This window comes from Cervus elaphus, chromosome 14, assembly GCF_910594005.1.
Source record: "Cervus elaphus chromosome 14, mCerEla1.1, whole genome shotgun sequence".
In the NCBI taxonomy this organism is placed as follows: Eukaryota; Metazoa; Chordata; class Mammalia; order Artiodactyla; family Cervidae; genus Cervus; species Cervus elaphus.
In genome coordinates, this window is record NC_057828.1 from 67,219,329 (window position 1) to 67,245,553 (window position 26,225).

At 40.9% G+C, this 26,225-nt stretch overlaps 1 protein-coding gene across 1 annotated transcript in view; it reads right to left on the reverse strand.

Annotated features, from left to right (window-relative positions):
• Nucleotides 1–26,225, reverse strand: part of NIBAN1 (niban apoptosis regulator 1) — a 171,613-nt gene that overhangs the window by 57,170 nt on the left and 88,218 nt on the right. The window contains exon 5 of the mRNA XM_043922947.1: nt 25,793–25,960. Coding sequence (XP_043778882.1) covers nt 25,793–25,960 — 168 coding nt within the window. The remainder of the gene's footprint in view (nt 1–25,792; nt 25,961–26,225) is intronic.

Sequence of the window (26,225 nt, forward strand, 5' to 3'; positions counted from 1 at the left end):
AGAAGGAAATGGCAACCCACTCCAATATTCTTGCCTGGAGAATCCCATGGACAGAGGAGCCTGGTAGGCTGCAATCCATGGGTTTGCAAAGAGTCAGACACGACTGAGCGACTTCACTCACTCACAGGCCAGTTTTAGTAGTCAGAAATCTGACTAGTAAGATAGATTTTCACCAATTATCCAACTAATAAGCCAAAAGTACTCTTCTATACCAAGAATAAAGACTAAATAGGAATGATACAAAGTGATAAGGAGTATGAGAAAAAGTTGCAAAGGTGATGCACTTTTGGAGAAATGGAAAATAAGCAAATAACACACAGTCAAGTGGAAAGTCCAGGAAGAAAGCTGAGTCTTCCAAGGAAATTGCCTTCGCTGTTAATACAAATAAAATGGACCTTCCTCCCAATACTCTGGATAGCTTTTATAGCTACTCTTATCATTTCAGACACTTCAACTAATGACCTCCTCCCTAAGATCATTCACTCAGTTTAAAAAAAAGGAAGAAAGAAAGAAAATGTGTGCCTACTTAATATACCCCAGGCCCGGGGCTGGAACTGAGATGCATTAGTAGATAGGCACTGGCCTAGCCTCCAGGAGTTTTTAATTTTTGAAGTCAGACAAGTAAGCAGTCAATGATGTTATAATGTTGTTATACTAGGAGGAAAGAGGGAAGGACAGATAGATGGACAGACAGAAAGAAGGAAGTCAGAGGGGCTTTCATCTGGCCCTGACAGATTAAGGAAGGCTTTCCAGGGGAAATAACACATAAGCCAAGGCCTTCAGAAAGTCAAACTAAGGATCCACAACAGAGCTACTAGCGCAGGATTTATTTCTAAGGCAGAGAGAAGCAAGAGACAGTGAGAACAGTGTTGTAATTCTAGGATATGTTCTTTAGAGGAAAGTTAAGAAGACAAGAAATAAAATTTCAAGATGATAATGTGTAACGGTCCATTTATTTCCAATTGTTAGATCCCTATTATAATATTTCAATTTCAAATCTGCTCCCTTCTCTTCAATTATGAAATTCACATTTCTAGGAACATCTTAATTACAGCATAGTGACTTAGAGTCCTAACCTGGTAAAGAGAAAAATGTTTGAGTAGAGTAGTACCCTGTTCATTTAAAATCACCGACTATGGATCTAGAAATCAGAAGAGGAACCAAAAATGGGAAAACGTGAGACCACCTCCTCTGTCCACTCATCTATGTTGGGAACTTCCCTATACTTACTTCATAATGACCAAACCCAGCTATAAACGTCCATCAACCTAACACAAAATGAATGATATTAATGATACTTAGAACTTTCTGGCAATCCTAAGAAGGTTTTGTTTGCAAGATCTGTTACAGAAGAAATAATAGAAGTTTTGCACTTGTTTCTGTTGACAAGAATTCAATTTCTTTTTCATTATAATGTTGCTCATTGACCTGTGCAAATGCAGGTAAATTGATTTATTTTATAGTCAAACACTAAATATGATGACCTGCATCAGCACCTACACTGAGACAGCAACACCAGCAAGGCCAACCAGAAAGCTGGGATGTCGTCCCCACCACACACACACACACACACACACACACACACACTGCACTACACACGTCAAAAGTGGCCCAGCTATAATACTGCATGCCCTTAATGAATGGCCTTGTTACACTATGTTGTGGTCTCAGACTAGGGCACACAGTGCCAGGAAGTTTAGCTCACTCTGTGTGTGTTAAGCTTCTTCTGATAAGAAGAGCGAGGCGGATGCAAGCCACCTATGTTCTTGGCAAGAATGACTCATTACAAATACCCAAAGGAGTCTATAACTTTCTGGAGAAGATTTTGCTTCTCACAACTTGAAAATATCTCATTAAATGTCTTAAACAGTGGAAAAGAACAGAAGAAGGGAGACCTTCAGCTATCACCCTCCTCACAAGGAACTGAAGAAGGAAAGGACAATGGCCAAGATGTCTGATAGAAGCACATGTGGTTGATCTGCCATGTTCACAGGAGCCAAACCACTTCAAGTTGGGCAAGAGTTGACTTGAGATGAGATGGAACGAAGTAAAATGATGTTCCTGGTCTACTTCCCAGTTCTGTTATTCCACCTGTCCTTGACAGTCAGAAGAAAATAATTCATTCCCAAACTCTCCACTATTAATTGAATGGACTAGTCCTACAACGGAGTCTTGTTCACAAGCAGCGGCTGTGTGTTTGAGGTTGGTTTCCAACCAACCCAGCATCTGAGACAATGCTCTGGATATGGTAGTTACTCAATAAGGGTTCTTTTGTTTCAAGTTTTGCCTACCTTGTCATTTAAGGCATCAGTTATCCCTGGCATTAGATGCACAAAACTGGAAGAAAACTGGTTATCGCCAGTCGAGGCATTTGTGCCACCCTCTACCCTCTATGGAAAACTGGGGAAGGAACAGGGACATTCAAAGAAGAAAAGTTTCAGTTCTTTTCTTAGCTTTCTTTTCTCAGTTGGTACTTGCATAGGCTGTACCCTGATCTCCCATAGGAAAGGGAACTTTGACCAAGCGAGTGGCTTGGTCAAAAATGGGTATTATGATGTCAACGCTCCTCCCTAACTTCCTTCTCTTTCACTCCTTTTCTAAGCCCCTTAAAATAGGAAGGTCCTACAAACAGGCAGATGGTGGTCACTTGAAGCATAATTTGTGGTCTCCAAAAGAAAACACTAAAAAAAAAAAAATCAGGTCAAGTAAGGACTTCCCTTCAGCAAAACCAATATAGGAATCCAGCTAGCAAAAAAAATGGTAAAAGAAAAAATATTATATATACAGGCTATGTACTTAAAGCATACGGAGATGGTAATACAGAAGTACCATGAATTTTCATTTTCACCCCTGCAATATATCCCAATATATCCCCAAATTATTCTCAGCTGTACATTTGCATAAGCCAAGAAAACTCTGATTTTGGAAGAGCATTTTTATAGTACACAGTTTGTTATGGGAACACCCATCTGGGTCAGGGCACAATTTCACATTTAAAAAAGAGAAAAGAGCAACTATCCTTCAATTAAAAGTAAATCATGTTTTTTAAAAGCAGAGAAGAGACTGAATTTCTGTATCTTAATTGTCACCTGAATTTCAACAAAGGTACAGCAGCTCGCTTCCCTCTTAGATAGATAATATGAAATTAACTTTGCTGGTATGGACCAGTGAGAAGGGACTATCCTCAAATCATTTGGGTCTGAATAAAGAATTAGACTAGATTTTTCAAACAGCAGCTAGTCAAATAATGAGCACACAATAGGTGCTTAATAAGTACTTGCTCACTGAGAAGACACAATGGTCCAGCAAGTGTTGACAGAGCATGGGCTTTGGAGTCAGATTGTCTGCGTTTAAAATCTTGTCTTCCTGGCTGCCTCAGAAACCTCACCTATAAAATGAAGGTCTGAAGATAATGGTGTTCACCTCCTAAGACTCTTGTGAGAGTTAAATGAGTTAATACAGTGGTTATCCAAGTCTGGTCAACCAGGAATATCAGTACCACCCAAGAACATGGTAGAAAAGAAAATTCTTAGGACTCAGTTATTAGACCTGCTGCTTCATAAACTTTGGAGCTAGGGCCAGCAATCTGTGCTTTAACAGGCCTTCCAGGGGATTCTGATGCCACCCAAGTTGGAGGATCACCGGGTTTACTCCTGTAAGCAAACATCTCGGTTCGCGTTGTTCCCAAACTCAGAGGAGCACTCAGGGAGCCTTCGACATTTACAGGCAGCACCAAGTTACCTTGAGTTTTCAAAACCCAAGATTCCTCTGCTCCTGGAAGAGGAGTCCATCCTATGCACGGAGGAAGGAGCCTCCTCAACCCGAAGGCAGAGGGACACCAAGAAGAATTCATGCAAACAGACCTTGCTTAGGTCCCCAGTGTACTGCATGCATGCATGCTCAGTTGTGTCCAACTCTCTGTGACCCTATGCTCTGTAGCCCACCAGGCTCCTCTGTCCATGGGATTCTCCAGGCAAGAATACTGGAGTGGGTTGCTGTTTCCTCCTCCAGGGGATCTTCCCAACCCAGGGATTGAACCTGCATCTCCGGTGTCTCCTGCACTGCAGGTGAATTCTCTATCACTGAGCCCTCGAGGAAGCCTCTGTCTACTGCACTTAGCTCACACTCTTTGACCTATCATATCTTTCCATGACTTTCCATTCTTCATCACACTCAGCATAAAAACACTCAGGTTTAACCATTTCTTCAGGTCTTCATTTCCTTGTGAAAGCTCCCACATCACCTAAAACTTACATTAAAGAAATGTATAAGCTTTTCTCCTGTTAATCTGTCTTTGTCAGTCTAACATTCAGACCCAGCCAGGGACCCTAAGAGGGTGGAGAAAAGCTTTTTCCTCCCATACAACAGTTAGAAGAGGACACAGGCAGAAGGGGAAAGAGTCCATCTTTTAAAGGAGATCATCCATATATACATACTTAAGGTACAAGCTTGGCAGAAGGAGCTGTTACGTAAAATTAGATAATTCAATAGAAAAGAAAAAGGCTCACACTGGGAATGCAAAACTCAGTAAATAAATAAAATACATCACAGCTGTACTTGTTGTTAGATTTAAGATAATTTTAAGAAAGGAAATTCTATGAAGTTGTAGTACCCTAACTAAAATACTATGTCAATGGTTCAGTGTTATCACATAAATGTTAAGCACACTGTGGCCAGGCACTGTTTTTTAACAGCTTGTTGAATATCACTTCAAACACTGATTTCATATTATAAAAATCCTAACTCTCTACCAGGAAAGTAATTTAGGAAAAATAAAAACTGAGTTGCTTAAAGCAAAATACCTTACATTTTAGAGGAAAACCATAGGCAGTAACCATTCTCTAACTCTGAAGGGATGCTGGTTTAGAATACAGATTTCTGGGCTCCTCTTCTCAGAGATTCTTACTTAGTAGGTGTGGGGAAAAGCCAGGGAATCTGAAATGATAAGTCTGCTCACCGCCCTGACCCCATACACCAGGTCATTCAAGGGCAAGTGGACATTCAGGGACCACATTTTGAAAAACATGGTTTAAAATCCTTGTCTCTGGATAACCCTAAACCAATAAGTGCTTCTGATTAAGTTTTCAGAGATCTGAGACTTTTTGACCCTTTATATACAGGAATGGTTTGAACTATTTTTAATGGAAGGTTTCCTAAGATGTAGTCCACATTTCTCTGTCATCTTACCTGAAGCATGTAAGGTATAATTAAATCATGATGACTGAAGACTTTATGATTATTATCATGGCTGATATGTGCTATAGTTGTAGAGAGCATTCAACCTAGAGTTGACCAAAACACTGATTCCTGAAGTGGCCCCAGAACTTGAAAAAGTTCCAAATGTCAGATTTCGCTTTTGAGTCTCTTTCCCAAGTGCAAAGTGGGGAACGTGCAGTTGCAGAACCTCAAGGGCAATACAGCATGGCTGCAGAATGAATGGAAAATATGAAAGCTGCCTTTGTAAAACTACAACTAGTGACAATTAACTTTGAAGGTCACTCAGATTTTATCTATTGGTATCTAGCAATATGGTAGGCTCTCTAATGTAACCATTCCTCTGGCTGAAAATAAAAATATGTTGGATAAAGTACACTGTAAATAATATTTTTAAATGCCTTAATGAGCTGGCAATAAAGTAAGGAATCTGTTATGAGTTACACTGTGTTCCCTCCAAATTCGTATGGTAAAGTTCTGACCCTCAGTATTTTAAAAAGTGACCTTGTTTGGAAAGAAGGTCATTGTAGAACAGATTAGTTAAGATGAAGCCTTCGGGGGTCAGCTGAGCCCTCATACAATGACGTGCATGTGTTTACTTACTCCGACTCTTTGCGACCCCATGGACTGTAGCCCACCAGGCTCCTCTGTCCATGGGATTATCCAGGCAAGAATAATACAGTGATGTCTTGCCTGGAAAATCCCATGGATGGAGGAGCCTGGTAGGCTGCCGCCCATGGGGTCACTAACAGTCGGACACGACTGAGCGACTTCACTTTCACTTTTCACTTTCACACATTGGAGAAGGAAATGGCAACCCACTCCAGTGTTCTTGCCTGGAGAGTCCCAGGGACGGGGAGCCTGGTGGGCTGCCGTCTATGGGATCACACAGAGTCGGACACGACTGAAGTGACTTAGCAGCAGCAGTCCTTATCAAAAGGGGATATTTGGACACAAACATGTACACAGGGAGGATGCCATGAGAAGATAAAGGCAGAGATAGAGGTGATGCTTCTATAAGCCAAGGAGAGAAGCCAGGCTTCTTTCACAGATCCTTCCCTCACGGCACTCAGAAGGAATGAACACTTCCAACATCTTCCTGCCTCCAGAATGATGAGACAATAAATTGATGGTGTTTTATGCCACCCAGTCAGTGGTACTCTGTTATATCAGCCTTAGCAAACTAATACAAAACCCAACAACAGCCCTAGGAAACTAATATAAAACACCAAAATGTAAGTGCAGACTAGAAGTCACTTTTAGAAAAGTGAAGACATTAGTAGACCTAATGCCTTCACAACCTTTGAGCTAATGATATTTAGCTACTCTCTTCACAGCCTCCCAGGAGGCTGAGTACCAGAAACGAAGCCCCAATCTGTCGCTGGCAAAGCCCACTGGGGTCCTTGGGATAAACAAGATGGAATCTAGAAGTTGGGTTAAGGTGTAACGTCTTCTTCTGTGCTTAGTCTAGTGTCACTTGCCAACAGGGGGCTGGGTGCAGATGCCTTGCGCCTAACTCCTGGGATTCGAGTTCCCAGTGCAGAACTGCTGCGCCTGACACCTCAGCTTGGCAGGCTGTGTGCAGGAGCCCTGCACAGGACACTGCAATCCAGGATGGCGAGGCCAGGCCTCGTGTGGAAGTGCTCTGCCTGGCACTTCAGTCTGGCATTTGTCGTTGTTGTTCAGTCACTATGCTGTGTCCGACTCTTTGCAGCCCATGCGCTGCAGCCCTCCAGGCTCCCCTGACCGTCACTATCTCCCAGAGTTTGTTCAAATCCATGTCCATTGAGTCAATGATACTGTCTAACCATCTCATCCTCTGCTGCCCCCTTCTCCTCTTGCCCTCAATCTTCCCCAGCATCAGGGTCTTTTCCAACGAGTCAGCTCTTCGCATCAGGTGGCCAAAGTATTAGATCTTCAACTTCAGCATCAGTCCTTCCAATGAATATTCAGGGTTGATTTCCTATGGGATTGACTGGTTTGATCTCCTTGCAGTATCCTGGGACTCTCAAGAGTGTTTTCTAGCACCACAGTTTGAAAGTATCAACCCTTCATCACTCAGCCTTCTTTATGGTCCAACACATATCTGTGCATGCTACTGGAAAAACCATAGCTTTGACTATACGGACCTTTGTCAGTAAAGTGATATCTCTGTTTTTTAATATGCTGTCAAGGTTTAATGCTGTTTTTTTTAAATATACTGTCATAGCTTTCCTTCTATGGAGCAAGCGTCTTTTAATTTCATGGCTGCAGTCACTGTCCGCAGTGACTTTGGAGCCCAAGAAAATAGTCTGTCACTGCTTTCACACTTTCTCCTTCTATTTGCCATGAAGTGGTGGGACTAGACACCATGATCTTCATTTTTTTTTAATGCTGAGTTTCAAGTCAGCTTTTTCACTCTCCTCTTTCACCCTTATCAAGAGAATCTTTAGTTCCTCTTCACTTTCTGCCACTAGATTGGTAACATCTACATATCTGAGGTTGCTGATATTTCTCCTGGCAGTCTTAATTCCAGCTTGTGCTTCATCCAGTCCAGCATTTCACATGATGTACTCTTCACATAAGTTAAATAAACAGGGTGACAATATACAGCCTTATCATACTCCTTTTCCAGTTTTGCACCAGTCTGTTACTTCATGTCTGGTTCTAACTGTTGCTTCTTGACCCACATACAGGTTTCTCAGGAGACAGGCAAGGTGGTCTGATATGCCCATCTCCTTGAGAATTTTCCACAGTTGCTTGTGATCCACAAAGTCAAAGGCTTTAGCGTAGTCAATGAAACAGAAGTAGACACTTTTCTGGAATTCCCTTGCGTTCTCCATGATCCAACAAATGTTAGAAATTTTGGTCTCTGGTTCCTCTGCCTTTTCTAAATCCAGCTTATACATCTGGATGTTCTCATTAGTGTAGTGCTGAAGCCTAACTAGCTTAAAGAATTTTTAGCACAATCTTGCTAGCATGTGAAATGAGCACAATTACATGGTAGTTTGAACATTCTTTGGCCTTGTCCTTCTTTGGGACTAGAATGAAAACTGACCTCTTCCAGTCCTGTGGCCACTGCTGAGTTTTCCATACTTGCTGATATATTGACTGCACGTCTTCAACAGCATCATCTTTCAGGATTTTAAATAGCTTAGCTGGAATTCCGTTATCTCCATTGGCTTTGCTTGCAGTAATGCTTCCTAAGGCCCACTTGACTTCACACTCCAGGATGTCTGGCTCTAGGTGGGTGACCACACCATCGTGGTTATCTGAGTCATTAAGACTTAATTTTTTTTTTTTTTTTTGGTATAGTTTTTCTGTGTATTCTTGCCAGCTCTTCATAATCTCTTTTGCTTCTGTTAGGTCCTTACCATTTCTGTCCTTTATCGAGCCCATCTTTGCATGACATTCTCCCTTGATATATCCAGTTTTCTTGACAAGATCTCTAGTCTTTCCCATTCTGTTGTTTTCCTCTCTTTCTTTGCATTGTTCATTTAAGAACATCTTATCTCTCCTTGTTATTCTCTGGAACTCTGCATTCAGTGGGGTATATCTTTCCCATTCGTGCTTGCCTTTCTCTGTCTGGCATAATATTTGCAAAACACCTGCATAGCCAACTGGCAAGAACTCCACCCCCTCTCTCTGCAGACAGAACCCTGTAAGGCAACTCGGCCAAGAGCCTGCCCAGGAAGGTGTGAATTCTAGAGCACAAGCTTTTCCATTCTTCACTCAAAGAATAAAGCTTTCCTTTGCTTCTGAACTGAATTAAATCTCATTCTATTGGCACAAATAACTCCAAGCAGGAGGACCCTCACGGGGCCCCAATTCAAAAGAGTTGGTAACAAATCCATATAAGGTACGAAGTTAAATTGCAGAAACCACCTGCAGACAAATGGTCTTAGACCAGTACAAGGAAAATTGCCTGTCTCAAAACCTGGGCATTAAGTGAAGGAGATAAATATTCCTCATGAAAAATCACATTCATAAGCATGTCCCCACAGCCTTTACTGCCTAAATTCACATTAGCTGAGTGGTCCAAATATCCAGCAGTGCCCTCAAGCATCTGGTAAGAGGTAACACAAATCCTCTCTAGAGGAATTCACCTTCAGTTGGCCTCGATGCAATATGAGCTTATCACCAAAAATCACAACACACACAAGTTAACAAGGTGCCATAAGTAAGAACGAAGAGAAATGAGAGCAGAATACAACCCATAAAGATCTTAGATATTGGAATCAGTGACCACAGGACACAAGATATACTAAGTTTAATGCATTTAAAAATAAAAGAAGCAATTGAAAATGTGAGTGAACAGAAAGAAACTATTTTAAGGCTATTCAGATTAGAAAAAGAATCAAACTGAAAATAAAAAAAAAAAATATTAAAAACATGGGCTTCCCTGGTAGCTCAGACAGTAAAGAATCTGCCTGCAATGTGGGAGACCTGGGTTCAATCCCTGGGTTGAGACGATCCCCTGGAGGAGGGCATGGCAATCCACTCCAGTATCCTTGCCTGGAGAATCCCCTTGGGTCACAAAGAGTCACACACAGCTGAGCGACTAAACACAGCACAAAAGCTGATTAAATACAGCTGAGAATAGAGACTTGTAGAGACTGTTCAGAAAAAAAAGATGGAAAATATTGAACAAAAGGTTAAAAGAATAAGAATATATATTTTATATTTAATTGGATTTCTCAAAGGAGAATAAACAGAGAATGAGGGAGAAGAAGAGATAATGGCTAAGAGTTTTCCAAAATTGATTAAATAATAACCCACAGATTCAGGAAGACCAACAAATCTCATGCAATATAAACAAGAAATCACAGCTAAGACACATTCTTATAAATCTGCAGAATACCAAAGAGATGGTTTCTTTAAAAAAAAAAAAATAGGGAACCAAATTACTCTCAAAAGAACAACAATTAGGCTGATAGCAAATTTCTCAACTTAAGCGATAGAAACCAGAAGATAGTGGAAAAAACATTCAATGTGGTAATAGAAGCGTAACTGCCACACCAGAATTTCATATGTAGTGAAAATATCTTTTAAGAACAAGGATAAGATAATGATATTTTCTGATAAACAAAATCTAAGAAAAAGTGATCCCAAACTGAAGAAATTTCTGGAGGATAAACCTTAGGAAGAAAGAAAATGCTCCCCGATGAAAGGTCTGAGATATAAAAAGAAATTATGAGCAAACAGTGATAACGATAAGGTAAACATTAAAGCTGTAAAAAGTAGTAACAATAATATATTGGAAGGTTAAAATAAAAAAGATAAAATTAAAATTCAAGTCAACAATATCTGCCTATCAGTGAGTACGGAGTGGGGGGAGCACTAATGGAGTTAAAATGTTTTAAATTCTCTGTATTTTTTGAGCAAAAATTAAGGATATTGATTAATTTTTAACTTTGAGAAGTTATGCAGCTAACAAAATATAAATAAAATATACATATTTACTATATAGTGACAATAATTCAGAAGAAGGCCAGAATGTAGAGAAAAGGCAATAGAAAAGGTGGGCTATATAGAAAAGACAAAATAAGATAGTAGGTCTGTATGAGTAATCACAGTAGATGTAAGTAGAATGAATGCTCCATTTAAAACGTTGTTGTTTTTACTAACTAGATATCCAGGCAAGCACTAAAGAAAAAGAAAGTGTAGCTACATTAATATCAGTCAAAATAAAATTGAAGGCAAAAAGCATTAATAAAGATAAAATGACTTATTTCATAATGATAAAAGACACTGGGAAGATAGAACAATGTCAAACATGTATTTGTCTAGTTGTGTGTGTGTGTGTGTATATATATATACACAAATATATGTATAACATATATATATTACAAAATATGTAACAAAATATAATTCAACAGTTAATAGAAATGAAAACCATCTATCACCATAGTGGCAGATTTTAACACACATCTCCTAGTAATTGATAAATTTAGCATTAAAAAATAATGAGGAAAAATACAGATTTGAATGATGTAATTGACACACTTCAGCTAATGCGTGTATACAACTGTTAAGTATATATTCTTTTCAATTATCTATGGGGCTTTCATAAAAATTGACCACATACAGAGCCCCAGAGTAATGTGCAACAGATTTTAAAGGGTTATATCATATGCTTTCTGTCACAGGGCAGTTAAAATAGAAATTAATAATAAATATACACTAATATATATTTGGAAATTGAGATGTAATTCTAAGTAACTCATAAGTCAAAGAAGAAATGATAATGGAAACCAGAAAATATTTAAATCTTAATGATAATGAAAAACACTGTCTACCCAAATTAGTGGGATTTAGTTAAAACAATATATAGAGGGGAATTTATGGTGTTTAAATACTTAGGTCAGGGTAGAAGGGCTGGTGATTAATGAGTATTTTATAATAGTTTCTATTGTTGCAAGACAAATTATCCCAAGAGCTAATGGCGTAAACCAAAGCAATAAATATCTATCCTCTCTCACAGCTTTTGTGGGTTAGGATTTTGAAAGCCTGGCTACGTGGTTCTGGCTTGAGGTGTCTCGGAGGTTGCAGTCACATCATCTGAAGGCCACAATGCATCCACTTGCAAGGTCTTGGCCAGCAAGTTGGTGCTGGCTGTTGGCAGCAGGCGTCCGTTTCTCCCCACGTGGCCCTTCACAGAGGGCTGCCTGTGTGTGCTCACTGCGTGGTGACTAGGTTCTCCCAAGCGGGTGATCCAGAAGAGAAAAAGCCAGGCAGAAGCGATTCGTTCTTGTGACCTATTCTTGGAAGTCACACACTATCATTTTTGCCACTTTCTATTTGTGAGAAGTGAGTCACTAAGTCTGGCTCACAAGAGAAGGAAAATTCGGTCCCCCTTCCCCCCACACACATTTTTTTCTTTTTAAAGGAAAGAGTCTCAAAGCATTTTAAAACAATCACAATGAACTGAGCATCTACTCACTGTAGAGGTGAGGGAAAAACTCCAGCAAAATAAATCCCAAGGAAACAGAAGAAAGGCAATTTTAAATGATAACATCAGAGATTAAAAAAATAGTAAACAGATACACAATAATCTGCAGAGTCTAAATTTGGTTTTTTGAAAAAGTTGACAAAACTGACAACCTTCTAGTAAGACTAGTCAAGAAAAAAAGGAGCTATAAATAAGCAGTATGAGAAATAAGGAGGGAACAAGTTCAGATGGCACAGAGAATAAAGGAGGCATTGTGACTGCATTCTTTCAAAATATGATGATACTATACACAACTATCTGCCACTAGTTTTTTAAAATCGTAAACAAAATGGATACATTTCTAGGAAACTGTAATCTACTAAAACTGACTTAACAAATAGAAAAACTGAATAATCATACAACAATTAAAAAAGCTAAGTCAGTAATTTAAAACCCTCCCTCAAAAGAACACTAAATTTAAAAAGTTTTACAGGCAAGCTTTACCAAGTAGAAAAATACACTAGTAATTCCAGTCTTAAATTATTCCAGAATATAGAAAAGGAAAAAAGAAGAGATACGAACAGTCTCTTAACTCCTTTTTTGAAGCAAGAATAACCTTGATAACAAAATCTAAAACTGTCATTGCAAAATAGGAAGATTACAGGTCAAATAGACCTAACACAGACATGAACATTCCTTAAGACATTAGTAAATCAAATCAAAAGTAAATTTCTACAAAGCAGCAGCAGAGAGTGTTCACAGTAGCACTGTTAATAATAAATAATGGGAGCAACTCAAATGCCTATCAATAGTAAAATGGATACTAGAAATTATGGCATATTAATATAATGGAATGTATTCAGCAATGAAAATGAAATATAGCTACAAGCAATAACATGGGTGAATCACTGGAGTATAATATTGGAAAAATAAGCCATGAAAGAAGATGTCATAAAATTTCATGAGATTAAGTCTAAAAACATGCAAAATGATTAAACATATGCGATAAAACTACAAAATCCAGGATGGTGCTTTCTCAAAGGGAAAAGAAGGTAATAGGATCAGAGAGAGGCACCTAAGATAAAAGAGGTAATTGTATGTTCTTTATATTTTCTGCAAGTTTCATCAGCATTCTTTTATAGCTACTCAATGTTTAATTTAAAAATTCAAAACAACTAATAGAATGAGCTCTATTCTATTCTCCTAGTATGGTTCTCTTCCATTTCATATGCTCTAAGTTTGTTTACAGGGTGGGAAGGACAAGTGCAGCTCACCACTCCACAACAACAGGTGAGGATTTTCCCCAAGCTCTCCTGAATGTTGATTTTTCAAAGTTACCTGGGGACTTCCCTACTGGTCCAGTGGTTAAGAATCTGCCTGCCAATGCAAGGGACCAGTTTGATCCCTGGCCTAGGAAGATTCTACGGGGCCTAACTGCCCCAAACCACAACTACCGAGCCCACGCTCTCGAGTTCACAGATGGCAACAAGAGAAACCACCACAATGAAGAGCCCATGCACTGCATCTAGAGAAGGGTCCCCACTCTCTGCACCTAGAGAAAGCCCAAGCACAGCAACGAAGAGCCTGTGAAGCCATAAGTAAATAATAAGAGAAATCTGGAATATATGCCAGATAGAGTTCTTTGGTAATGTTGATTATCTATTGAAAGTGAAAGTCGCTCAGTTGTGTCCGACTCTTTGTGATCCCACGGACTGCATAGTCCATGGAATTCTCCAGGCCAGAATACTGAAGTGGGTAGCCCGTTCCCTTCTCCACGGGATCTTCCCAACCCAGGGATCAAACCCAGGTCTCCCAACATTGCAGGATGATTCGTTACCAGCTGAGCCACTCGGGAAGCCCTAGCCACATATTAAAACAACCACACCATTTGCTCTGTCATTTTAAGAAGTCTGTTTCAATCTTAACCACATTCCATCTACAAGTTAAAAAACTGGAAGGCTATTTAAGCTTTCAGTCATAATAACATCAAAAACTGTCCTGTGATTTTGGAATTTATCCAATCCAAATAGCACAGACAAAAAATTTTTGCTTGAATTCACTTTGCCTCTCTGATTGCTTAATCTTTTTGATTATTGTTCTAACTTGTCGCCTTTAACTATTGTAATAACACAATTTTTAGACTTTCATACCAAAATAACTACTTGGTTCATTGGAAGTAGAGGAGGAAGGTAGGCAAGAATCTGTGGTTTCACTGAAACTATAGTGTGTGTTTGACAGGCCAAAAAAAATATTCAACAGTAGTTCAATGGAAACACAGCTTTAGACAGCAAATGAACCAAAGACTATATATATATATATATATATACATACTGGTGGTGATAAATGCTCAATGGCTGAGAGGAGCAGTTCTGTTTATTCTGGTCTCTGATGGAGACCTGTTTTTTTCAGGTCCAACTCTTAGATCTGGACTGATTCTAAGCAGTTCAGATGGTAAAGAATCTGTCTGCAATGCAGGAGATCTGGGTTCGATTCCTAGGTTAGGAAGATCCCCTGGAGAAGGAAGTGGTTACCCACTCTAGTATGACTGCCTGGAGAATTCTGTGGACAGAGGAGCCTGGCAGGCTACAGTCCATGGGGTCATAAAGAGTTGGACACGACTGAGTGACTAACACAAGTTAGTTGGCTCCAACTCTTTTAGAGGTTCAAGTGACTTAACTAAATCTTTAAGTATACATAATATGAATAAAACATGTTGAGACCTAGTATTTCAGTTTTATTGAGATATAGTTGACATAAAATTATGAGACATTTAAAATGTACATCATGGTGATTTCCTGTCCATAGACATTGTGAAAGGATTACACCCATCTCGTTAATTAACACTTTCATCACCTCATGTATTTATCCTCGGGTGGGGGGGGGGGCAGTGAGAACATTTAAGTTTTATTCTTTTAGCAAATTTCGTTACACAGCGCAGTGTTATCACTACAGTCACCACGTTTTCATTAGATCCTCAGACCCTTTTTATCTTATAACTGAAACTTTGTACCCTATTACCAACATCTCCTTATTTCCCATACCTTGTAACCCTGGCAACCACTTTTCTCCTCCGTTTCTATCCTTTGATGTTTTTTTAGATTTCACATTTAAGTGATACTATGCAGTATTTCTCTTTCTCTGTCTGGCTTATTTTTGATTTATTACATTTAAAGTATTCCAACCTATGTCCTCACAAGCCTTTACAAATCAGAATTTTTATTTAAACTGTATAACACCATATATGGTTTGTATTTTATACTGTACAAAATTTAACCAGTAAACAGCTACATTGAGAAGTATTTTATTTCCCAAGCATAATTAAACTAAAAAATATAGTCATGTTTAGCTGGTGGACAAAATACCAAGGTATCAGATAGTGCTACTTATCAAGAAACCAGACATATCCCCGGTCTCAGATGACCTCTGGTGAATGGCTACAGGTTTGCTTCAGTTTGGACCATGCAAATGTGTCACAAGAGTAACTTGATTTAATAGTAATGTGCTTTGAATGACTGAAAGATGGAAAATTCTTTTAAAAAGTAATGTCGAAGGAATTTCCCTGGTGGTCCAGTGGTGAAGATTCTGCCTGCCAATGCAGGAGACACATGTTCAGTCCCTGGCCTGGGAAGATTCCACATGCCGCACAGCAACTAAGCCCACGAGCTGCAACTACTGAGCCTGAGTGTTGCAAGCCTCACGTCTCGAGCCTGTGCTCTGCAAGAAGAGAAGCCACTGCGATGAGAAGACTGTGCACCACAAAGAAGAGTAGCCCGTGCTTGCCACAACTAGAGAAAGCCCGCATGGAGCAATGAAGACCCAGAGCAGCCATAAATAAGTAAATAACTTTTTTTAAAAGTAATGTTGGAAAGGCAATATGGTATGTTTAACTGAGATGTCAAAGACTAGGTGTCAGGACAACTGCTCTTCTACCACTCACTAGCTGTGACCTTGGACAAGTAAGTTACTATCTGATCCTTATCATAAACTCTGAAGGGATGCAACAGGTGATCACTAAGATCCTTTCCAAATTTAGAGTTTTATGAATAGTAAACAAGGGTCAGAGAGGGGGAAATGATAACGTCTTAAGAAAAAATGACATTCACATACGAATGTCACATATTCAGAATATGTTGAGTATTACCTGTGTAAGGCAAAGGGCACACTAACTCAAGAAGAGACCAGTCTCCAAGCAGAGAGAATCCTTTAAAAGTTTTTGTTGGGGACAGTCTATGAAAACTGGAAATTGATGTCTACAGTAATTAGCAAACATTTTTGCTTACAACACTAGAGGTTTTAATGCATTGAAACACATGTGGACAATGAAATTCTTTTTATAAGTAAAAGCATTCAAAGAGATGTTTATAAAAAATGTACTTTCATTTATGTCCAAACATCATTCATTTGTAGTAAAGTGTCCAAAAGAGTCCAATCACCACTGCGTGTATGTGTACTCAGCCTCTCAGTCGTGCCCAACTCTGCGACTCTATGGACTATAGCCCCCCAGGCTCCTCTGTGGGATTTCCCAGACAAGAACACTGGAGTGGGTTACCATTTCCTTCCCTAGGAGATCTTTCTGACCCAGGGATGGAACCCTCGTCTACAACATCTCTTGCCTTGGCAGGCTGATTCTTTACCACTGAGCCACCTAGGATCCCCAAGCACAGTTAGAATTCTCTAATTCATAGATATGTGTGTATACAAATATAAGCACACACCATAAAACCAGAAATATGTTTTCAAATATCAAAAGGAAAAGTCACTGTATATTTTCAGTTAAAATTGATTGATGCCCATATCAGACACTTAGTCCCTCAAGTAATAAACTTGTTTCATAAGTGGTGATGGGTGTTCAAATAAACACACCAAAAAGGATTTGCTCTAGCTAATTTGAATTATATGACTCTTTTCTGTTTTAAACTTCAATTTAATTCAGCAGCATTAATTGAACACTTAAAATGTGCAAGTGTCAAAATCCAATCTAACACAGGCATTTGATTTGACATGGGATTTCTGGGATAAGAGCTCAAGGCATACAACTCTGACAGCAACTGATTCCAAAGTTTAATCACTATTACAGCTCCACATTCAGCCTAACTCACTCCATCACACACACCCTTGGATGACATAAATGTAATACGTGATTGAACTAGTCCCAGTTAAAGCAGAAGTCTGCGAAGTGTCTTTACATAATTGTGTTCTCTTCATCAAGAAAGACGTGACTTTTTATATATTAATACTGTCTTTTCCAATTCAGGGGCCCTTATGCTTCCCAGATATTCTCCTGTGCCCTCTTTATGATGACAGCAACTGGTGTTTGTGTAGTGGCAGTCCTGGCTGTTCTTCAAGCTCGCAGAGTACTGTTGAGCAAAACTTTGCCAGCATTCCACCTTCGTTCCAGAATCACCTTCTTCCAGTGATGACGCCCTAACGTGTGACTCCTTTATCACTCAAATCCTTTATGCTTTATACTGACAATTCCTTCACTTACTCATGCCAGTGTATTCATGAATTAGGCCAAACCACATTTATAATTATCATCTCTAAAAATCACACAAATTCTGAAATCAGCTTTACTTTCGTTGTTAATTCATTAGTGTCTTTGAACCATTTTAAGAAACACAAGATATTTACCTGAGCACTGCAGGACACAAGGGCTTCCCAGGTGGAGCTAGTGGTAAAGAACCCACCTACCAATGCAGGAGACGTAAGAGACGTGGGTTTGATCCCTGGGTCAGGAAGATCCCCTGGAGGAGGACATGGCAACCCATTCCAGTATTCTTGCCTGCAGAATCCCGTGGACAGAGGAGCCCGGCAGGCTACAGTCCATAGGATTGCACAGAGTCAGACACAACTGAAGCAACTCAGCATGCAAGCGCACAGAGGGGCACAGGATGGTGCAAGATTTACCTTTAGGAATTTACAATAGAGTTAGAGAACTAGGTACCCAGACATGAAAATGAACATCGTAGGCATCCAATCACTGGAACAGATAATAGACACAAGTGAAGTTATTCTTGGGGCCTTCACGGCAGGGGTCAGTCTGAAGCTTGTTCTTAAAGGAGCAAGAGAGGTGAAGAGGTGAGGAATGAAATGTTTCAGGTGTATGTGAAGGTCCAAAATGTCTAGGTAAAGCTTCCATTAAAAGCATGTGGGAGTGGTAGGGCAGCAAGGTTGGGGGAGAGGAAGCTTGTACTTGAGAAGAGGAGGAAATCAGGCACACACAACCAGTCTCTTTGGAATAAAGTGCTTCATTTTTTTGAAAATGGCAGTGCCACTGAAGGCTTTTAATAAAAACAATTGTGTTTAAATATGATTTATCTGACCATTACACGTGAAAGGAGATGGAAGTAATTGGGAAAAGTAAAATCAGCTGAAAGCCTCTTAGAACGTTTTTTATGAGTCCAAAGCAGGTTGGTAGTAGTGAACTTGAAATAAACTACAGAAGAGACATTGGCAATTGAGTGGGGGAGTCAAAGAGCCTAAATGAGTTACTGAATTTCACATGGACTTGGTATTCCTAATGAACACGTTGCTTAAATGTTTAACGGTAAAATCACAGATCCATGTAGTGAGTGAAGTTAGTATTTAACACAAGATCACCCACCTATTTTGCATTAATGTTTACAGATTTGGGGTGCAAACATCTGTAGGCTACCTCAACACACTCCCCATACTTTGCCCTCCATGGGCATATTTGCAACCATACCTGAGGATGGAGGGGCGATATATTTGTAGAGCCAGGTGCCAGGCCTTCAGTCAACAGCTTCTCCTCTGTCTTCGAGGAGCTTAAAAGTTATATCCTCTCTCCAAGGTTAGTCGTGGCTTCGATGACCACATGCAGGCTGTTGACTTCCCACCTGTGTCTGCACTCGGGACTGTGCTCCTGCTCTCCAGCATTGTCCGGGCATCCGTCTACAAGACTCTCTCACCTGGATGTCCCTAGACTTCCCCAGCTCAACACCTGCAACACTCAACACAAACTTCCCCTGGAAACTGCTCCTCTTTTTTTTTTTTTTTAATTAATTAATTAATTTGGCTATGCCAGGTCTTAGCTGCAGCACGTAGAATCTTCGATCTTAGTTGCAAGATTTGGGATCTTTCAACTGGGGCATGTGGGATCTAATTGCCTAACCAGGGGTTGAACCCAGGCCCCCTGCACTGGAAGCATGGAGTCTTAGCCACTGGCTGACCAGGGAAGTCACTGAAGCCTGCTCCTCTTTCACAGAAGGTGCCTACCATCTCAGAGAAAGGCAGAAAACTGGAGTTCTTCCTTGGGTTCTCCCACCACCTCAGTCTGCACATGATCTATCCTTAAGTTCTGTTGATTCTACTTCTGGAGATCTCTCTCATTCAGCCACCTCTTGCCACCTCCACTGTGGCAAGCTACCTTGTTGGTGCAAGTCACCACTATCTGTTGCCTGCCAAAGCTGCCTAAGTGGCCTCCTGGCATCCCAGTGGCTACCTTCCATCCACTGCCCACGCAGCAGCCAGTGTGTGTGACCTTCCTAGCATGAAAATATGACTGAGTTGCTTCTGTGCTTGGAACCCTTCAATGGTTTCCAACTGGTACTCGAATAAAGTGCAAATCCCTTAATATGCTTCACACAGCCCTTTATAGTCTGACTCCATCTCTCGATCCTCACTTGGCATCTCTCTCCTCTCTGAGCATCAGCCACATGAAATTCTTTTAGTTCCTCTGATAGTCTATGCTTTGACTCTCTTCCAGCCCCAACAAATCCTATTCCTCCTGCCAGGAACACTTCTCCCCCTTCCTGAAAATTCTTATGCCAAGGAATGTTTTTCCTGAGCTGGGAGGACAGAATTCACATTGATAATGATCATTATTCCACATTGCATGTGTACAGCCCTTTATGTATGCTAATAGTTTTAACTACAACTCTGTAACTACAAGGACCATATTTTGCAATGGTGTTGGAGAAGACTCTTGAGAGTCCCTTGGACAGCAAGGAAATCAAACCAGTAAATCCTAAAGGAAATCAACCCTGAATATTCATCGGAAAGACTGATGCTTTAGCTACCTGATGTGAAGAGGCGACTTACTGGAAAAGACCCTGATACTGAGAAAGATAGAAGGCAGAAGGAGAAGGGGACAACAGAGGACGAGATGGTTGGATGGCATCACCAACTCAATGGCCCATGAGTTTGAGCAAGCTCCGGAAGATGGTGAAGGACAGGGAAGCCTGGTGTGCTGCAGTCCGTGGGGTCGCAAAGAGTCAGACACAACTAAGTGACTGAACAATGACAACATCTCTGTAACTACAAGGATCATATTTTGCAAACTACAATTATGAATAGAATTTTGGACAACAGGACTGTCTTAGAACATCTTGGCTTTATATAAGACTCATTTTTGGAGCAGTGGGCATTTAGAACACTTGACTTCTCCCATCTGGGACAAGGCACTGCAGTAAAATTCCAAAAGGAGAGAGGAGAGCAATTGCTTGAGGCACGTGTCGTGCGATGGGACTGATTACGTACTGGCAGCCCAAACTGTGCCACTCTAGTATGAGGATTCTTTTGAGCTGAAAACAATCAAAGCCCCAAAAGATTCAGGAAGAGCCTCTTAACTTCCCCTTTACTGACTAAAAGAATTAAGGTAGGCGGACTGTCCTAGAAAGAAGATACCACCATAGATAAGTGTAGTAAAGTATTAGGTGTGGTAGACAGGAACCTAGTAAAGCCTTTTGATCAAAGTCCTCTCTGTGTCCCATGGTCATTTTTAACTTTTTACTTTGTATTGGAGTATAGCTGATTAACATTGTCATGATAGTTTTAGGTGGACAGCAAAAAGACTCAGCCATACATATACATGTATCCAGTCTCCCCCAAACCTCTCTCCCATCCAGGCTGCCACATAACACTGAGCAGTTCTTATTTCTATACAATAGGTTCTTGTGGCTCTACATTTTGAATATAGCAGTGTGAATACTGGTCCATCTCAAACTCTCTAACTATCCCTTCTCCCCTTCCTTGCCCCTGGCAACCATGAGTTCGTTCTCTGTGAATCTGTCTGCTTCTGTTTTGTAAATAAGTTCATCTGTTCATGTCCTTTTAGATTCTGCATATAAGGGATGTTTCTGCTTCTCTGACTCACTCAGTATGATACTTTCTAGGTCTATCCATGTTGCTGCAAATGGTATTATTTCATTCTTTTTGATGGCTGCATGATATTCTATTGTATTTATGTACCACATCCTCTTTATCCATTCCTTTGTTGATGGGTGTGTTTCACTGTCTTTAGATGGCCCAGCAAACATTTGTTCACCAAATATTAACACTGCTAGCTTCCTATGAATTTAGAACCCTGAATTACCTACTTCCCTTTGAAGCTTCAGACCGCCCACTTCCTTCTCCATAGTTCAGAATATATATAAATCTCACCATATCTTGCTATCTTTGAAATTCTTCACACTTAAGTGAATTCCCCATCCACAGGTTATAAATTTGGTTTTCTACTGTTAATCTATCTTCTGTTATTTTAACTGCCAGCCAAAAGAACTAAAGGGGAAATTTCTCCTCCCCTTTCCCCCTCCCACAATGGGCTTCATATTTAGTCCAGTGTGTTGGAAGGGGGATGCTAAAGATTACTCTTGTGGAATTTTCTTATGCCTGCTCAATGAAAGAGTGTCAAAAATAAAAACAACAGAGGCTTCCCTGGTGATCCAGATGTTAAGAATCTGCTTTTCAATGCAGGGGATATAGGTTCAATTCCTGGACTGAGAACTAATATCCCACATGCTGTGGACGGCTAAGCCTGCACTCTACAACTAGAGAGAAGCCCGCATGCTGCAACTAAGACCCAATGCAGCCAAAAATAAATAAATAAATATGTAAATATTTAAATAAATAAAAATTTTAAAAAATAACAACCACACACACATACACACATACCTCTGTGCTTCTTAGGAGTGTAAATAATCTTTGAGGCACCCAAAGGAAGCACTGTCTCTTGAAGGAAAGAGGAGCAGACAGCTCTCTACTTGTTCTTACCTGCCTTGGAATATAGCCTTATTGTCCAAGAGTAGGGTGTAATTGGGTCCTTTGTCAGGGTTAAATATGGACAAACCCCCTCCATAAGCAGGAAGAGAAGAAGTAGTTCCAGATTCAGGATGGATGGACATGGGTACCTAGACCAGTTTGAACCCAGAACTCCCAGGGTAAGTGACCTGGACTGTGTGGTGGGAATTTGAGCACAGCAGGAGGTATCCTGGGACCACCCCCCCACCCCACCAAGTGACAGAAATCCTGGGGGGAACTCACCACGAAGGTAATAAGATGATCTTCCCTGAAAGATCTCTTGAGGGCATTATGCTAAGTGAAATAAGTCAGACAGAGAGAAACAAATACTGTACGATCTCACTTACATGTGGAATCGTGAAAAAAAAAAAAAAAAACTGAACTCATAGAAGCAGAGAACAGATTGGTTGTTTCCAGGGGAGATGGGGGTAGGATGAATGAAGGGGGTCAAATGTACAAACTTCCAGCTATAAAATAAAATCAGGGGATGTACTGTACGGCATGGTGACTATCGTTAACAATACTGTATTGTATATTACAAAGTTGCTAAGAGAAGAGATCTTAAAAGATCTCATGAGAAAAAAATTCTGTTAACTTCTTGAGTTAACAGGTGTTAACTAAACTTGTGCTGATCATTTTACAATGATCATATATTAAAACATTACATTGTACACCTGAAACTAATAACAATGCTATATGTCAATTATCTCTCAATAAAACTAGGGAACAAAGATCCCTGAGGACCTGTGAATGGACAGATATGATGCTGCTAGGATATCTCAGACCTAATTCTCAGCAGCAGCACTTCCTGGCCTGAGAGCCCATCGACAACAATACAAGCGTACAGCCCAGACCCCAGTCGCCTGGGGATGGAGGTCAGCAGGCTCTCCGTAGCCCCTTCTGGGTTCCTGGTGCTATCACAGCATTCATTTGATACCTATTTCTAAACTCTTCAGGTAATTATGGAAAAAAATAATGGTTAACTGGGAGTTTGTGAAATCTCTTAATGGTTTACTCAAGATCCTACAAAGAATAACAGGGAGAGATTGAAACCCCAAAAAAGTGACTCAGTAAAGATAAGTGGTACATTGTGTGGTCAAAAACAAAGAAACAGGCAAGAGAGGAGAGATCCATGGGCTCATTGGCCCATTGCCATCAAGAACAGTTCTCTACAATGTTCTGAAGGTCTCTGGTTCTGACGGGAGCCACAGGAAGGTCTGCCAAGTCACGCTAAGTCTGCAGAAAACCTCAGTGAGTTTTCTGGACAGAGGAATGTGACACAGAAGAACTAGGGCCATATGACTAGACCTCATTATCTCAGTGCCTTTGATAACATACTGGAGAGCAGAGTGGGATTTTGAATCGACTGATATCTTCCATAAATGGACTCTAAATGCAGGCTTACAATGCTTCCAAAAACTCCCCAGAGAAATTCCTATTATGTACATGGAGGGAGAATGAAGCCAGCCCCCTCTGGCTGGGTAGAGAACATTCTCTGCTGAGTGAAACTTCATGGTTCTTGTGTTCAGTGCCAATGGCATGTTCACACTAGACCATGGCCCTGCACACAGACAGGCAGGTGAATCGAAAAAATGAGTAAGATGGTGCAGGCAGTGCTGGGCAATTCTCTGCTCTCTAAAACATCAAAACCACAAGGCAAGATATCAATAAGGGTGACATTTCTATAAAGTCCCTAATGAGTTATGAGCCAGTATTATGACGAATGTTACTCAGAATTGCTATAGCAAAATAGAGCGACACTATCTTTTTCCATTAGCCTCCTATCACTACACCAGCTAAAATCAAGAACTGGTTGAGAAGCATCACTAGCGGCTTTTGCTCTGTGGAACTGACACTCTCAGGGAAACCTCAGAACTTTAAAGTAAGTGTACAATGCGTGTGTGTGTTCAGTTGTTCAGTCACGTCTGACTCTTTGCGATCCCATGGACTGTAGCCCACCAGGCTCCTCAGTCCATGGGATTCTCCAGGCAAGAATATTGGAGTGGGTAGCCATTTCCTTCTCCAAAGTATACAATGCAGTTAGCTTTATTAGGAAATAAAGGCACAGAAGAATGAGGTGACCCAACTCAAATGTCACCTGCCCAGAGAGGCCTCCTCTGACCAGCCTTCTCCATTCTTCCCAGTGCAACAACTTCCAGTTACTCTGTAACATATATCTTTGACAACCATCAAGTTGTCTTCTGAATTGGTGCATGTGTTTGTCCCTCCTTCCTGTTTGAATGTAGACCCCAGAGAGAGGGAATTTGCATGGTTCATTATTCTATTCTTAATACCTTTAGAGAGGCTGGCACAGAGTAAGCTCTCAATAACACTTTACTGGTTACCTTTCCAACTGCCAAATGACAAAGAGCTCAATTATCTGTAACAGAAGGCCTTGTGGAGTCCAGAAAAACCAGTATTCATATCAACTTTTCAAAAATATCACATACCAGCATGAGCAGTCTTTTTTATTACAGACATAACAATTAAATCGGTATATAGAGGCAACATGGTCTGAAGCAATGCCACGCCAAGTGTGGTCTGTGGACCAACAGCATCAGCATCTCTCGGCAGTTTGTTAGAAAAGCAAAATCAGGGCCCCACCACAGACCCAGTGAATGTCTGTGGGTGGAACCAAAAAAATTCTGTTCAGCAAGTTTTCCAGGTGATTCTTCTGTACCCTAAAGTTTTGAGTAACCAATTTGGAAATAAAAGTGAGAAAAATGAAATGTCATAAGGACTAGGATTTTCTTAGGGATAACTGGTTCATTCTTGATGTCATTGAGATTTTTTAAAAGTCAGGACAGGGGCCTCCCTGGTGGTCCAGTGGTTAAGAATCCACCTTGCAATTCAGGGAACACCGGTTCAATCCCTAGTCCGGGAAGATGCCACATGCCACGGAGCATCTAAGTCCAAGCACCGAAACTACTGAAGCCCCCATGCCTAGAGTCTGTGCTTTGCATCAAGAGAAGCCACTGCAGTGAGAAGCCTGCTCATCGCAGCTAGAGAAAGCCCATGTGCAATAACAAAGACACAGCCAAAAATAAATAAAATTAAAATAAATATTTAAAAAAACAATCAGGACAGAAGAGGAGGAGGAGGCATTATACTCAAAATCATATACATGAATATGGTGCTCTGCCTACACGGGCCCTCAGACACCTACTTCATGTCCTGCTTCACTGAGGCTCCCCTGCCCTGGGCTTCCCAGATGGAACTAGCAGTAAAGAACCTGCCTGCCAATGCAGAAGACATAAGAGACGAGGGTTTGATTCCTGGGTCAGGAAGATCCCCTGGAGGAGGAAATGGCTACCCACTGCAGTATTCTTGCCTGGAGAATCCCATGGACAGAGGAGCCTGGCGGGCTACAGTCCATGAGGTTGCACAGAATTGGACACCACCGAGCAACTTGGCACGCAAGCACACACACGCAGCACACCCTGCCCAGATGAAGCAGCTAGCAAATCGACGGCGCTCCTTGTGTACGAAACTCACACTTCGCTCAGCTTCCCTCTCCTTCCCCAAGGCAACACCACCTGTGGCTCTTTCAAGAAATCACTCTACAGCTGACTGACCAGGCCAAGCGAGAAAAGGCAGCCCAGCGGGGGACCAGCAGGCAGCCGCGCCTACCATGATTTAGATGTCTGATGCAGTCACTCAGGAGCGCACTGAACTTCTTCTGGTCAGCGGCCTCCCGGAAGCAGAAGTAGCCGTGTCTGAGGAAGGGCTGCCACAGGTACACCGGGAAGTCCTTGGGCAGGACCACAAAGGGCTGCGTGTTCTCCTTCTCACTGGACGCTGAGGAAACATGGAAAACACCGAGACATTTTAAAATGTGTATGTCTTATTTAAAATTCCTATTTCAGGCTGTGAGAGTTTACTTCAGACTGTGGGGCAAGCCAGTGGGCTGAAAAGGTGGTATGAAGTGTCTTTGCAGGGTCGGGGAAAAGGAGAGTTCAGGCTCCCTTCGCATCCCGCACCAGCTTCCCCTGCCTCACTTGAGCAGGTGGCCTCACCTCCCGTCCACAGGGACGGCCAAGACCGTCAGACACAATCAAGCTCA